General features: G+C 40.4%; 1 protein-coding gene and 1 long non-coding RNA gene across 5 annotated transcripts in view; one reads left to right on the forward strand and one right to left on the reverse strand.

The window, feature by feature from the left end:
- MAMDC2 (MAM domain containing 2) overlaps positions 1 to 13,011 on the forward strand; it is a 150,800-nt gene that overhangs the window by 111,081 nt on the left and 26,708 nt on the right. For all 3 annotated transcript variants that reach the window (XM_084764332.1, XM_084764333.1, XM_084764331.1), the window contains exon 10: positions 11,020 to 11,113. In XM_084764332.1, the coding sequence (XP_084620458.1) occupies positions 11,020 to 11,113 (94 nt within the window). The remainder of the gene's footprint in view (positions 1 to 11,019; positions 11,114 to 13,011) is intronic.
- LOC311587493 overlaps positions 1 to 13,011 on the reverse strand; it is a 76,249-nt gene that overhangs the window by 11,589 nt on the left and 51,649 nt on the right. The window contains exon 4 of one of the 2 annotated variants that reach the window (XR_014775883.1): positions 5,013 to 5,260. The exons of the other annotated variant lie outside the window; for it this stretch is intronic. This is a non-coding gene — a long non-coding RNA (uncharacterized lncRNA). Of the gene's footprint in view, positions 1 to 5,012; positions 5,261 to 13,011 lie in introns of those variants that run through there. 2 annotated transcript variants of the gene reach the window in all.

Below are 13,011 nucleotides of genomic sequence, written 5' to 3' on the forward strand. Positions count from 1 at the left end.
TTGTGGAACTCCTAACAGTGGGAATAGGTGTCTCTGACTCTTTTGCCTACTCTTGGGACTCTTTTCCTCTTATAGCGTTGCCTCACCCAGCCTTGATACGAGAGTTTGTTCCTAGTCTTATTGTATTTTGTTATGCCATATTTGACTGTTATCCCTGGGAGGCCTGCTCTTTTCTGAAGATTTTAGATATAGATATAGATATAGATATAGATATAGATATAGATATAGACATAGATATCACCCTAGAGTGTGATGTTTGTCTTAATAGCTCTCCTTGTACTTTATTCTGTTTGTAGTGTTTGATTTATGAATTATAAAAAAAACAAACCTTTGGTTTAGAAATAAAATCTAGAGGCCAGGATGTAACTCTGTGGTAGGATGCTTCCCTGACAGGCATAGAACCTTGAGTTTTATCTTCAGCACTTCAAAAAACAAACAAACAAAAAAGTGTATGTTCTTTGTGTGTGTGTGTGTGTGTGTGTGTGTGTGTGTGTGTGTGTGAAAAAGTAAACCTTTTACTTTAGATCCCCAAATATATTAACATATGTACATAGAAACATAATTTATTTTAATTAATAAATATATGCATAATATATGTATTATATACATTTGTAAATTTTGTGTATATATATACATATTGCTTATTACATATATACATATTACATGTATATGTATGTGTGTGTATGTATGCATATGTATATAAACCTGATCCTGGAAAGGTGAGTGTCTTAATTAGAGTTACTATTGCTGTGATGAAACACCATGACCAAAAGCAAGTTGGGGAGGAAATGGTTTATTCAGCTTACACTTTCATCCATATCACTGTTCATCATATAAGGAAGTCATGACAGGAACTCTAACAGGGCAGGGACCTGGAGGCAGGAGCTGCTTACTGGCTTGCTCCTCGTGGCTTCTTTAGTCTGCTTTCTTACAGAACCCTCAGCCCAGGGATAGCACCACTCACAATGTGCTGGGCTCTTCCCCATCAATCACTAATTAAGAAAATTCTCTACCGGCTTGCCTACAGCCTGTTCTTAGGGAGGCATTTTCTCAAACAAGGTTCTCCCTCTCAGATGACAGTAGCTTGTACGACATTGACATAAAATTGGCTAGTACCATCCTCACTGATACAGAGTTACATCCTGGCCTCTATATTTCTTCCTAAAGCAAAGGTTTGGTTTTTTTAAATAATTCATAAATTGAACACTGCAAACAGAATAAAGCATAAGCAGAGCTATTAAGACAAACATCACACTCTAGGGTGATATATGATTCAAGGAAATCATTCTCATATGCTTTTTTAAAAACTTTTGTTTATTATTATTGAGGGAGTATATGACTTATGTATGGACACATGTACCACAGAGGAGGCCAGAGGACGACCCTGTGCAGTCTGTTCTCTCCCTCTACCAGATGTGGGTCCTGGGGATAGCACTCAGGTCATCAAGCCTAGATTGTCAGGCAGTAAGCCCCTCTACCCCTGAGCCAAGCTGCTAGCCATTCAAATGCTTTATTTATTATTTTTTTTTCTGAGACAGGTTTCTCTGTGTAGCCTTGGCTGTCCTGGACTAACTTTGTAGACCAGGCTGGCCTCGAACTCACAGCGATCCGCCTGCCTCTGCCTCCCAAGTGCTGGGATTAAAGGTGTGCGCCACCACCGCCTGGCTTCAAATGCTCTTTTATGAGGGCAAATTAGTACAAAGTTTCAATTACCATTTAGCTGTATTTATAAAAAGGAAAAACACCCAAACATGTATACCTTCGGCATAATGATTATATTTCTAAGAATTTATCACAAAGAAATAGTTATGGGGTCAAGCATGGTGGTACATGTCTGTTTTTCATGTCTAGTTGAGCACCTTATTAAAATCCTGTCCTAAAAAAAATAAAAATAAAAAGGGGATAAAAATGTAGCTCTGTCATAGAGAATGTGCCTAGTGTTAATGAGGCAGGCAGGCCCTGGGTTAAATTCCCGAGGAGGAGGAAGGGGAGAGAGGGGAGAGAATGAGAGGGAGAGATAGAAAACGAATGTAAATTATGGTCATGTAAAAAGATCTCTCTACAGAGGTTCGGTCCAGTAGCCTTGGTAGAATTGTGAAATGAGAGGACGCGATTGCCTGCTATTAGAGGTGACTGAATAAGTTGTGGCGTTGATGCCGAGGAGTTAGTATTGCGTGAACTGTAGCCCATGGCTTCCTATCATGTCAAAGACTGTATTTGCGTTGGGAATCACTGCTCTTCTGGCTGACACTTGTCTCTGCATCTCAGATGTGAGTTGAGCAAAGTGGGTCTTATTGTTCGGGTACTTGCAGGAGACTGCTCTTGGCCACGAGCTAGTCCTTTGGAATAGGGTAAAGCATTGAGAGTGAAGGTGGGGCTGTAAAGTCTTCCCTTTTTGCTCTTTGCTGATTGCATTCTGAACATCTTCTAGTAGGAGTGACATTTTTATGTCTCTTCAAGTGAGCTGGAATAATATCTCCATGCTATGCTGTCTTCTCTTGAACATGATATATTGGCCATTGCATTACATTTAACCAATCATAAAAGTGTTTGGACAAGGAACTTTGGAGGGAAGTAGGCCAGAAATAAGCCAGATTGTCCACAAAAGCACTGTGGTTTATTTATATTTAATTACTAGTGTATATTAATTATGCAATGTGCCATTTCCACAAACCAGCATTGTTTTTCACACAAAATCATAGGCAACCTGGAGGGCTATTTTAAAAAGTCACCAAATGACCACCTATTCCCTTGAGGAGTCCACATAAAAAGTAGAAAATCCAGTGTTGAAGACATGGCTCAGTAAGTAAAGTTTTCCATGAAAATATGAGGACCTGAGTTGAGATCCCTAACACCCATAAAAATATTCAACATGGTATCACATCTCCAGAAGCCCAGCACTGGAGGCGGTGGAAGCACACAGAACCCCAGAGCTCACTGGCCGGCCAGTCTAGCCAATGGGTGAGCTACAGGTTCAGTGAGAGATAATGTCTCAAAGAATAGCATGAAGAGCAATAAGAAAGGTACCAGATTGACCTCTGGCCTCTAGGTGCACACACACACACACACACACACACACACACACACACACACACACCACACATGCATGCATCACATACAAAGCGGGAAAGCATCCACATCTATCTTCCATCAGTGACAAATGGTTACGATGTCATTATATATAACATCCTCATTATTAAGATATGAAATTAGACTCTGAAATGCCAACAATGATGCTCTCTTCTTTTTGTCTATTATTTACTTTCAGAGATCTTATGATCATTTTCCACTCGGATGCCTCACATTGTGTAAAATTAACCATCTGTGTCCCTGGTAAAAAGGATTTAACACTGGCTTTGCTCTCAACATAAAGGAAATGTAAAGAGGACATGGAGAAGTATACAGGGGACATGAAGATGAGGCTGTAGGGTGGATCAGGGATTTGGAAATTCTTTCCTAAAATCATAATAGAAAGATGGAGTGGAAAGGTAATGACATCAAGTAAGGGAGAGAAGAAAGCACAGGTGAGGAGGAGCTGCCGTGAAGCCAAAAGAGGTCATGGCAGGGTGTGTGTTAGCCAGTTCTGTATCAGTCATTGCGCTCCAGGGCTCAGAGACTGTACTGTCCCTCCCCATCCTCGAGGTCATGACACTTCCTGTTACAAATGTCAGGTCAGTAAGAGGACAGCAAAACAAAGCCAAGTTGTGTATGACACAGAAGCCTTAAGAAATCAAGACTCTGGGATCTAGGTATACGCTTTCCATGGCGCGTGCTGTATGGCAATACTAGTGGGTGAAAAGGATGCAGTGGTTGACCGTAGATTGGGAGCGAGAAGAGAAGCTTGAGCAGACCCCTGTAGGCCCCTCCACTGGAGTAGATTGTCCTCCCAAGGATGGTCAGGGCCCCTTCTGTATATAACCTACGATCAGACAAGGCGGGCCTACGATCAGAGAACTTCCTCAGGGCCATCCACAGGCAAAAGGTGGCAAAGAGTAGGGCGATATTTCTATGTCTTATGATGGGATTTGTGAGGAAGTGTAAGTCTAGCTTTTATCGTTTCCCTTAAAAGAGATCAATTCTAGTCTCCTCAGACTGTTTTTGGAAGGACCTGGAGACAAAGGTACAATGGGGATGTCAACAGTTGTCTAGAGGGCTGCTGAGTTCATTCCCTAGAAGGAACAAAGAATTGAGCCAACAGGAAAGACAGAAGAGCAAGCGGCAGAGCAAAGGGAAAGTAACAGCTGTACACATTCTGCATGAGAGAAGCCTAAAGCTGGGAGCTGTCTCGGGTACCGTATAGGGCCTCTAGGGCCTCCCTTTCAACTGTTTGTCCTGTTTACACACACACACACACACACACACACACACACACACACACACACACACACACACCCCTTCCGATCTTTCCCCCTTGTAGTGTTTTCTGGGAACAATAAACAGCCATTTTAGGAAGCCTGTTTTTCTTTCCTAGTCAATCTAAGTCCCTTCAGAGGGCCAACAAAGTTTGCCTCGGAGGCCCTGCCACTGTCCTGTAGTCCAAAGTACTGAGGATGGTAAACAGTATACTTTAGGAGGCCCAGCTCTGAAAATACTTAGATTTAAGGCAGAAATCTCTGGAATAAATGCAGGCCCAGAGCTCTTTGACTGGGAGGTCTAAGATCAAGTCTTGAAGAACCGTATTTTTATTTTATTTCCTTCCATTAAAAATAGATTTTTTTTCCTCACATAATATATCCTGATTATGATTCCTCCTCCTTCTACTTCCGGTCCCTCCCCCACCTCCCCTCTCATTCAGATCCACTTCCTTCCTGTCTCTTATTAGAAAACAACCAGGCTTCTAAGGAATGATAATTTATAATATAGTATAATGTGATGCAATATAAACTAACATATTGGAGTTGAACAAAGCAAACAAAAGGAAAAGAGCCTAAGAGGACGCACTGGACTCAGAGGCCCACTTGTTCATACGCTCAGGAATTCCATAAAAACGCTTCACTGGAAGCCTTACTGTGTACCCAGGGACCTGGTGCAGACCCAGGCAGGCCCTGCGCATGCTGCCGCAGTCTCTGAGCTCACAGGAGCTCTGGTCATGTTGATGTGAGGGCCTTGTTTTCCTGGTGTCCTCCATCCCCTCTGGCTTTTACACTCTTTCTGCCTCCTCTTCTGTGGGATAGGATGAGGTGTTGCTTGAGCCCTCACGGGAGGGATTTAATGAAGAAATCCTTTTTAAAGCCGAGTGCAGGGCAGTGTTTTTAAATACCTAAAGGAAGGAAGGGAAGAATGGGAAAGTGGTCTAATTTTTCCTATCAGGACTTGGCAAAGGTCTGCTGTTTTGTGCTTGGCTATGCAGTTGTGAATGTTTAATAGAGACTGCCTTTGTCCTGCTCTAAAACTGATAGATCCTCGTTTTCATCTGCCCAAAGCCCACTTTCCAGGGCCAGGAAGAGCTAAAAATGATGCAAATACATTGTGAGGTTTGAATGTTTACCACCCAAAGAGCAATGAAAAACATTGGCTGCAGCCTGTATTCTATCCCAGCATGCCCTTTACCTCAGAACTGAAAAACTTGCAAAGAGTACTGGGAAAACTCTGGAAGCGGATCAATCTTTGTTGCTTGTCAAAGCTAAAAATTGAATTAAATCAGATGAGTCTTTAAAAAACCAAAAACAAACCAGATGGGACTTTTAAGAAGAAAGCATTGGTCAGCGAAAGACATGTTTGAAAACACATGGCTCTTCTATGGTTTGTGGGACATGCAAATCAAATATAGAGTCTGCAAGAAGCATGCTATTATGATTTAGCCACAGTTTCCTAAAATATAGTCAGGTTCTAAGAATGCTTAAATCTCACTCTCTTTTCCACATACAGCTTCATTTAACTTGTCCTTAGAAATCCATGAAAATTACATCATTTCTGCCAAGTATCTTAATTTTGAAATTTGTGTTTTCTTTATACTTTTGCGGTTTTAAGATTCAAACACTAACTTACTGTCAGTAATTTAATTGAAAACAATGACGTTGGGCATTCCGTCCTACTCTTGTGTCCACAGCATCTTAATGAAGGACTGTAAAGTTTCCGTAAGTAGATCACAGCAATTTTGTGAACAATTCCACCAACTCTGTAGTTAACACACCCAAGATTTTAGCGTCATCAGAAGAAATGTTCAGTTTAACCTGGGATCTGAGGTTGAGGTGCATTACTTATAACAAGAAATAACTGGGGTCATTTGATGGACATGGCTTATATGGTTTTGCTGGCAGAGGACTGAAATGTTTTCATCTATCTGGGCATGGGGGCATAGCCTTTAATCCCAGCACTCGGGAGGCAGAGGCAGGTGGATCTCTGAGTTCAAGGCCAGCCTGATCTACAAAGTGAGTCTAAGACAGTCAGGCTGTTATACAGAGAAACCCTGTCTCAAGAGGAAAGAAAGAAAGAAAGAAAGAAAGAAAGAAAGAAAGAAAGAAAGAAAGAAAGAAAGAAAGAAAGGGGGAAAGAAATGTTTTGATCTGAGAAGCATTTATGGAAGCTGTCCTTCATAGTCTAATCATGGGACTAAATAGGTTTTGCACTGGTGAAGTCAGCGTTCATTTGCACCACCACTCAACAACTTGTCCTACAGTGTCTATCAAACAGACCATGGAACCATCTTTAGAAGATGGTTAGGCGACTGGGCCAGGCTAGCTCTGTAACAAAGACTCTGCTGTTTTATGATATTCCATAGCTCCTCACCGAGCCTGATCTCCTTCACCTTATAAATCTTAGTCATCGCGTGGCTGGCATTTACACTTAACACCTCTAAAGTGAAAATTGGTAATCTTTGTTTTAAAACAACCTGGTGTGGATTGGCAAAGTGAACTCACGGTAAAGACCACTTCGCTACCCCCACTCCCCCATGCCCTGTGGTGCTCTAATGAAGAACTTTCCAAAACTTCCCTATCGTAGGGGCAGCCCGGCCCTTTGACTAACTCAGCCATGATTATATTTCCACACAGACCCTCTCCCTCCCTCCCCTCCAAAATCAGCTGCATGCCTCGCTTGCTCAGTTTCCTCCTAAGTTCTTCTGCTTACCATTAGTGTCCTATTTTTAGAAAGAACATTATTTTTTTTTGAAAGTAAGAAAAATATGAAAACAAAGAGGCAATTCTATTGTGCTCTAACTGTTACAGTTTTGAGTATAAGTACTTGGAAGAGAGGAGGCCTAAAAGTTGGAAAGAGGGCTCAGTGGATAAATAGCTTGGCTCCAGAATGCACAAAAATGCCAGGAAAGCATGGTGGCCACCTGTAATGCCAGCACTGCAGAGGCAGAGACGGGACTCCATGGGGCAAGCAGCCTAGCCAGAAAAACAAGAATCATCAAGCTCTAGGTTCAGCAAGAGGCCCTGCCACCCAACAATAACTCCAGCCTCCATGCACACACATGTACGTACACACACACGCATGCACGCACGCCATATATACACGAGACAAAAAGTAAACAGACCTGAAAATCTAGGGTATGATTATTGGTCTGAGTATTCATCTCTTGCCTTGCCTTGTTCCTTTATCTTTGTTTTCAGGGATTGGGAATGTGCAAGGAAAATAAATAGCTTGAAACAACAACAACAACAAAAAGAATATGAATCAAAAAATAAAATTGCAGAGCTACAGATTCTTAATACAGAGATTACATATTATAGGGCCCTAGTTAATGGCTTTTATAATCTGCATAGAAGTTTATTCAATTTTTTCCAGTTGTTCTCAGACAAAAGGCTTTGACTCTCAAGGAATATTTGGCACCAGTGTCTGGATGCATTCTTGATTGTCATGATGTGGGGGGTGGGGGGAGAAAGCTAGCAGCTAGTGGGCACATAGCTGTAAGAACATGATCCCACTCGCATCTAACAAAACCAACACCTTGAGACATGGAGTGATAAGAGAAGAGATTCATTGGTGTCAAGAATGCCATCTTGCTAGGGTCCTAGGTACAAAAGCATATATGGGCTTTCTGAGTTGTCTAGCATGGCCAGAGGAATGCCAGAATGGCCTTAAACTCTTGGAGTATTCAGCTCTCTCGACCTGGGCACCCATGTAAACATAGACTATTGCTCAGATGGCTGCATGGCTTGTGGTTTCTTAGTTATTTTCCTTTATTCTTCTCTTTATCAGTCTTGGGGAAGACTGATTTCAGTGGCTAATTATTGGGAAATGAGGCAAAAGAGAAACAGTAAAAAACAGACTTGCTACTGCTAGGGCACAATTAATCTACCCCTGAGCTTTAGGTAGGAAGCCACAGACACTGTGAGCAATGCCCTAGCACACAGAACAGCCCTCAATCTGGCTTGAAATATCAATAGCACTGAGACGGAAACACTTTTTTTTGAATAAAAGAATATACACAGTATTTCTTCTTAGCACAATGAAAACTAAGTGCCAAACAAATTCTGGGGTTTGAGGACTTAGCTTGAATCTAGTCGGGACACGATGGGTTTGGGGAGGTCTGTGGTCAGACAAAATGGTATGTGGGCTATCTAGTGCTCTACCTGTGGAAAAGTATGAAGCAGAGACAGCCTGGTGTTCTTCAAAACGCTTTTGGCATCATGTTCAACATACCTGGCATAGCACACAGGAGCCAAGTATGTTATTTGGTATGGCAGAAAAGAGGCAAGAAGCCCATTCTATGTTACTTTTTGCAATGTGTCAGTTCAATTCATTTAGGCATGTGGCTGCATATGGCTCCAGTGTTGACTGCTTTGGCGTGTGGCTAATGAGACTGAGTAACTTACAGGCTTTGTGCCTAGGAGGTTCCATAATAAATAGCACTAGTCTAGAACAAATACTAACTCATTATTCTAGTCTTGTCTCTATCTCTTGTTGGGAATTGAACCCAGGGTCCTGTACATGCTAGGCAAGCCCTCTGCCAGTGAGCTACGCCACAAACCCCATTATTCTACATTTTGAAATTAGATATCCAGAGTCCTTTCTTTCAATTATAACTAGTGACAGACTGTAACACATATTAGAAAATAAGGGAAACTGTGAAATAGCCATAATTTATGAGTCTATATAATAATTATATCGCTGGTAAATGTTCTTGGCTTTTTCTATTATTTTAGATGAATTGGGGATTGTTTTCCCTTTTAATCAGCTTTTCAAAAAACTTAGCATTGCAAATCTGTACTGTGCAGTGCTGAATAATTTTCACCACACTCATATTTAGTGATTGCCTATTTCTCAAACTGTTGTATTCTAGCTTATTTCTTCTCTTTTGAAATGTTAGGCTATTTCATCTGTTGCATGCCTGCATGTTTCTTTGGTTTAATAGTCTTTATAAAATAGTACGATCGTAAACATATAAAAGCATCCTAATACTTCTCATCTTTAGGATGAATTGCCATGCAAAATGTCTGGCCTTTCTACAGGGAAAGACCTAGAGTGTGGCTCATCTTGCTATTTCATATTCATTGGGCAAATGTACTTTTCCAGTATACACAGTCATGAAAACAGTCATGTGAAAAGCTGACAAAAGAAAAGAAAGCCAATTTTCCCCTCTGTGTAGCACAATTACTTTGGTAAATCATGAAACATATCAATGTATTCATTCTCATATAACAATAAAAATGCTAATAAATATAACACTGGTCAGGACTGATGACAAAGAGCTTTGCTTTCCAAATGCAGAATAAGTTTCCAGGCACAAACTAGAAAGTAAAATATTTTACATAATACTTAGATAGCCTCTACAATCGCTAAAGATAAAAGATTAACGAAGCCTTTAAAAAGAGCCATAAAAGCCACCCTGCTTTGTTTTGTTCTGTGTAAATCCACAGAGATCAACATTTATATCTCTTAGCTATCTATTTATGAGAGGATATGAACACAGAGGCAGGAAACATCCACACATCAGGCAATTAAAGCTTCCTCTGGGAAGATTGGCTTAGGACATTTTATAGTTTGCATAGTGACAAACTGTCACATAATCTAAGACTTTCTCTTAAAATAAACTCTGCATTCTAATAAATCTGATCATCATGGTCAAAAGGACCCTAGTAATAATACACATAAATAAAATTAAGCCACAACATTTAGCATAGTAGAACCTAGAAAGTCAAGTTTGTTCATTAATCATAAGTAGAATTTGAACTTCTGTTATGTCATCTTTTTGTCTTCTTTACTTGAATGGAGATTTGTAGTTGTGAGATAAGACATGGACCACACTAACTAGCACTATTTAAACATTAAGCAGTATATCTGAAGCAGATCTGTCAACTACAGTGAAAATGTAACATAAATATGTTAAGAGTCATTCTTTGGGCATCATACATCTGAAACAGCCTTTAAACTGCCCTGATTATAAGAAATCTCTCTCTCTCTCTCTCTCTCTCTCTCTCTCTCTCTCTCTCTCTTAGACTCACTTCCTTCCTCCTTCCCTCCCTCTCTCCCTATTCTTCCACCCACACTGAATTTGATAACATATACTATGGATTTGTTTTTCCTTTACACATAATGATAAAACTACTGGGACTGATAAAATAACCAAGTCAATGCTTTTATTCATGACACCAACCAGAGACGTGGGTCTTTGTCTTGGAAATGGAACAGGAGTCTCTAAATGGGTTGTCAATGGGACTTTGTTCATAGTGTAAATAAAACACATTGCTAGACAGTTCCTTACAAAACAACCAACAATGTTTCTACTGGAAACATTTGAAAGATGCTTGGAAATCAACTGCCACTTTGGGATTACCAAGGGAAGATATTTGAAACCTAACAAGCTTTTCCCTATCACCCAGCTAACCAGCTGCCAATCTTTGAGGACCACCTCTAGTTTTTATATCCATATACATGGTATATTATTATAAAGTCCACTTTGCTTAAGAAAATGCAATTCCAGAGTCATACACCAATGGGAGCCATTTGTTATGCCACTGTATCCTGTTCCTCACGTGGGCAATGAGAAGGTGTTTCTAATTGCTTGCGCAGGTCTGAAGAGTTTCCATTTTCAGCTAACAGAATTCAGAGCTTAAGTTTTGTGAATTACAGGTGGTTTTTATGAGCCTGTGCAAAAGCTTTTGGGACTGTGGACTTGTAGCCCTGGATGACATTACCATACAATTGGGAAACTGCCAGTCTCCAGGTAAGAGGACCATCACTCATTTTAGCTGTGTGTCTCTCTACCTACAACAGATACTTCCAGTTCCTCAAAGAACCTCATACACTTGACCTATGCTATTCTATCCCTTGCTTTTCTTGACAGACATGCCTCTCTCACAGAGCTTTGCAGGAGATTCTACAAGTTGGATGTGAGGATGCCAGTGTTCTGTATGTCTTTGTATGTGTGAATTTTCCTCATTGTAAGGAAAGTTGGCAATACCTCCCTGAATGCTGGCAACAATGCTTATGAACTGTCCTAAACAGTACCTTAAAAACAAGTGCCCTCTATCTTAACTAGTATTATAGGTAGCATTGTACTCTTAGAGAATGCACATTTTCAAGTAATATTGATAGTACTGTTATATCACAAATACTTACAAGACATATACCATTAAATTTTTAGTAAAATTGATATGTTCTGAGTCAATTAAGTGACAATAAAGCCAAAGACCCTTCTGTAGCAACAGCGGTCACAGTCTTAAGCTGCTGCTTATAGCAGTCTAATGGCTATTTGGTTTTTTATTTCTTAGTTCCTTGAGAATTTAATATAACATTGTTTTGACATATTTATCTCCTCAACTCTTCCCAGAACTACTCCCTTTCCCTATTCACCCAATTTTGTGAGGTTCCCCCCACCCTAAATCCTTCAAGACCAATTTGTGTTGCCTGAGTACTCTTGGGTATGTGTCCTTCCACTGAAACATGGTCAACATCTGAGTAACTACACTATTAGATAAATCTGATCCTTCTTTCTCCATCAGCTGTCAACTATGAGGGGTAGAATTGTGTGCCTACCACCCCTCTGCATGCCGGGATTTAGTCTGGTTTGGACTTGTATAGGTTTTGTGCATGCCGTCACAACTGTTGTGTGTTCATATCTGCAGCTTCCCTGATGTGTCCAGATGTCTTCTTGCCATCATCCACAGCCTCTGGCTCTTACACTTTTTGCACCCATACTTGCACGATGACCCCGAAGCCTTGGGATGATGATGAGCTTGTTCTTTAAAAGACCCCAGCCAAGGCCTCTATATCTCAGAAAAAAATTTCTGAGTCAGGAACAGAGTTGAAACTTTTTAAGAGAATGTGTTAACATAGATTTAAGTTCTGCTATCTATCAACACAAAACACTTAAGAAAAGGACAGTAAACACCTGAGACAGGGCTGTGGGGCCTTAAGACAGAGTCTTAATAGTCAAGTATATATATTTGATGGCATCTGGAATTACATTGTTCAAAAGTTTCTAAGAACTTTTCATTTTTCTGGTAAAATAGATCATAAGGCAGTTTCTGATATGCACTGATAAACTTAAAGACTGTTAAGAAGACAAAACCAAAGCCAGATGCAGTGGTACATGCCTATAATCCCAGCACTCAGGAAGGCAGAAATAGGCAGAGTTTAAGGCCAACCTGATCTACAAAAGTTGAGGACCGTCAGGGCTACACAGAGAAACTCAGAATAGAAGAATAAGAATAAGAATAAGAATAAGAATAAGAATAAAGAGAAGGAGAAGGAGAAGAAGAAGGCATTCCTCACTATATTAGTCACAAGACGTATTCTGTCTGGAAACTAATTCCATAATCTTGTGTGTGAGATTTTTCAGAATGTAACATATTTGCCCCTAGAAATGGAGTGAGGTTAAACTCAGAAGGCACATGCAAGCCATAAGCAAGGTTCACTGCTATGTTAGCATTATTATTTAAAATAGTTTTAGAATTGTGTCAAAATCTTCCACTCTTCGCTGGTTGAGATTTGAACCAGACTCCAGAATGAGCTCCCCCAGGCCATTTCTTCATAACTTCTTCTTCTTCTTTTTTTTTTTTTTAATCTTACTTCAGACTAAGTGTTGATGATGGTGAGCAACTGAAATCATGGTAACTGGTG

The sequence above is a fragment of the Acomys minous genome, assembly GCF_964271855.1.
Source record: "Acomys minous genome assembly, chromosome: 2".
Lineage (NCBI taxonomy): Eukaryota > Metazoa > Chordata > Mammalia > Rodentia > Muridae > Acomys > Acomys minous.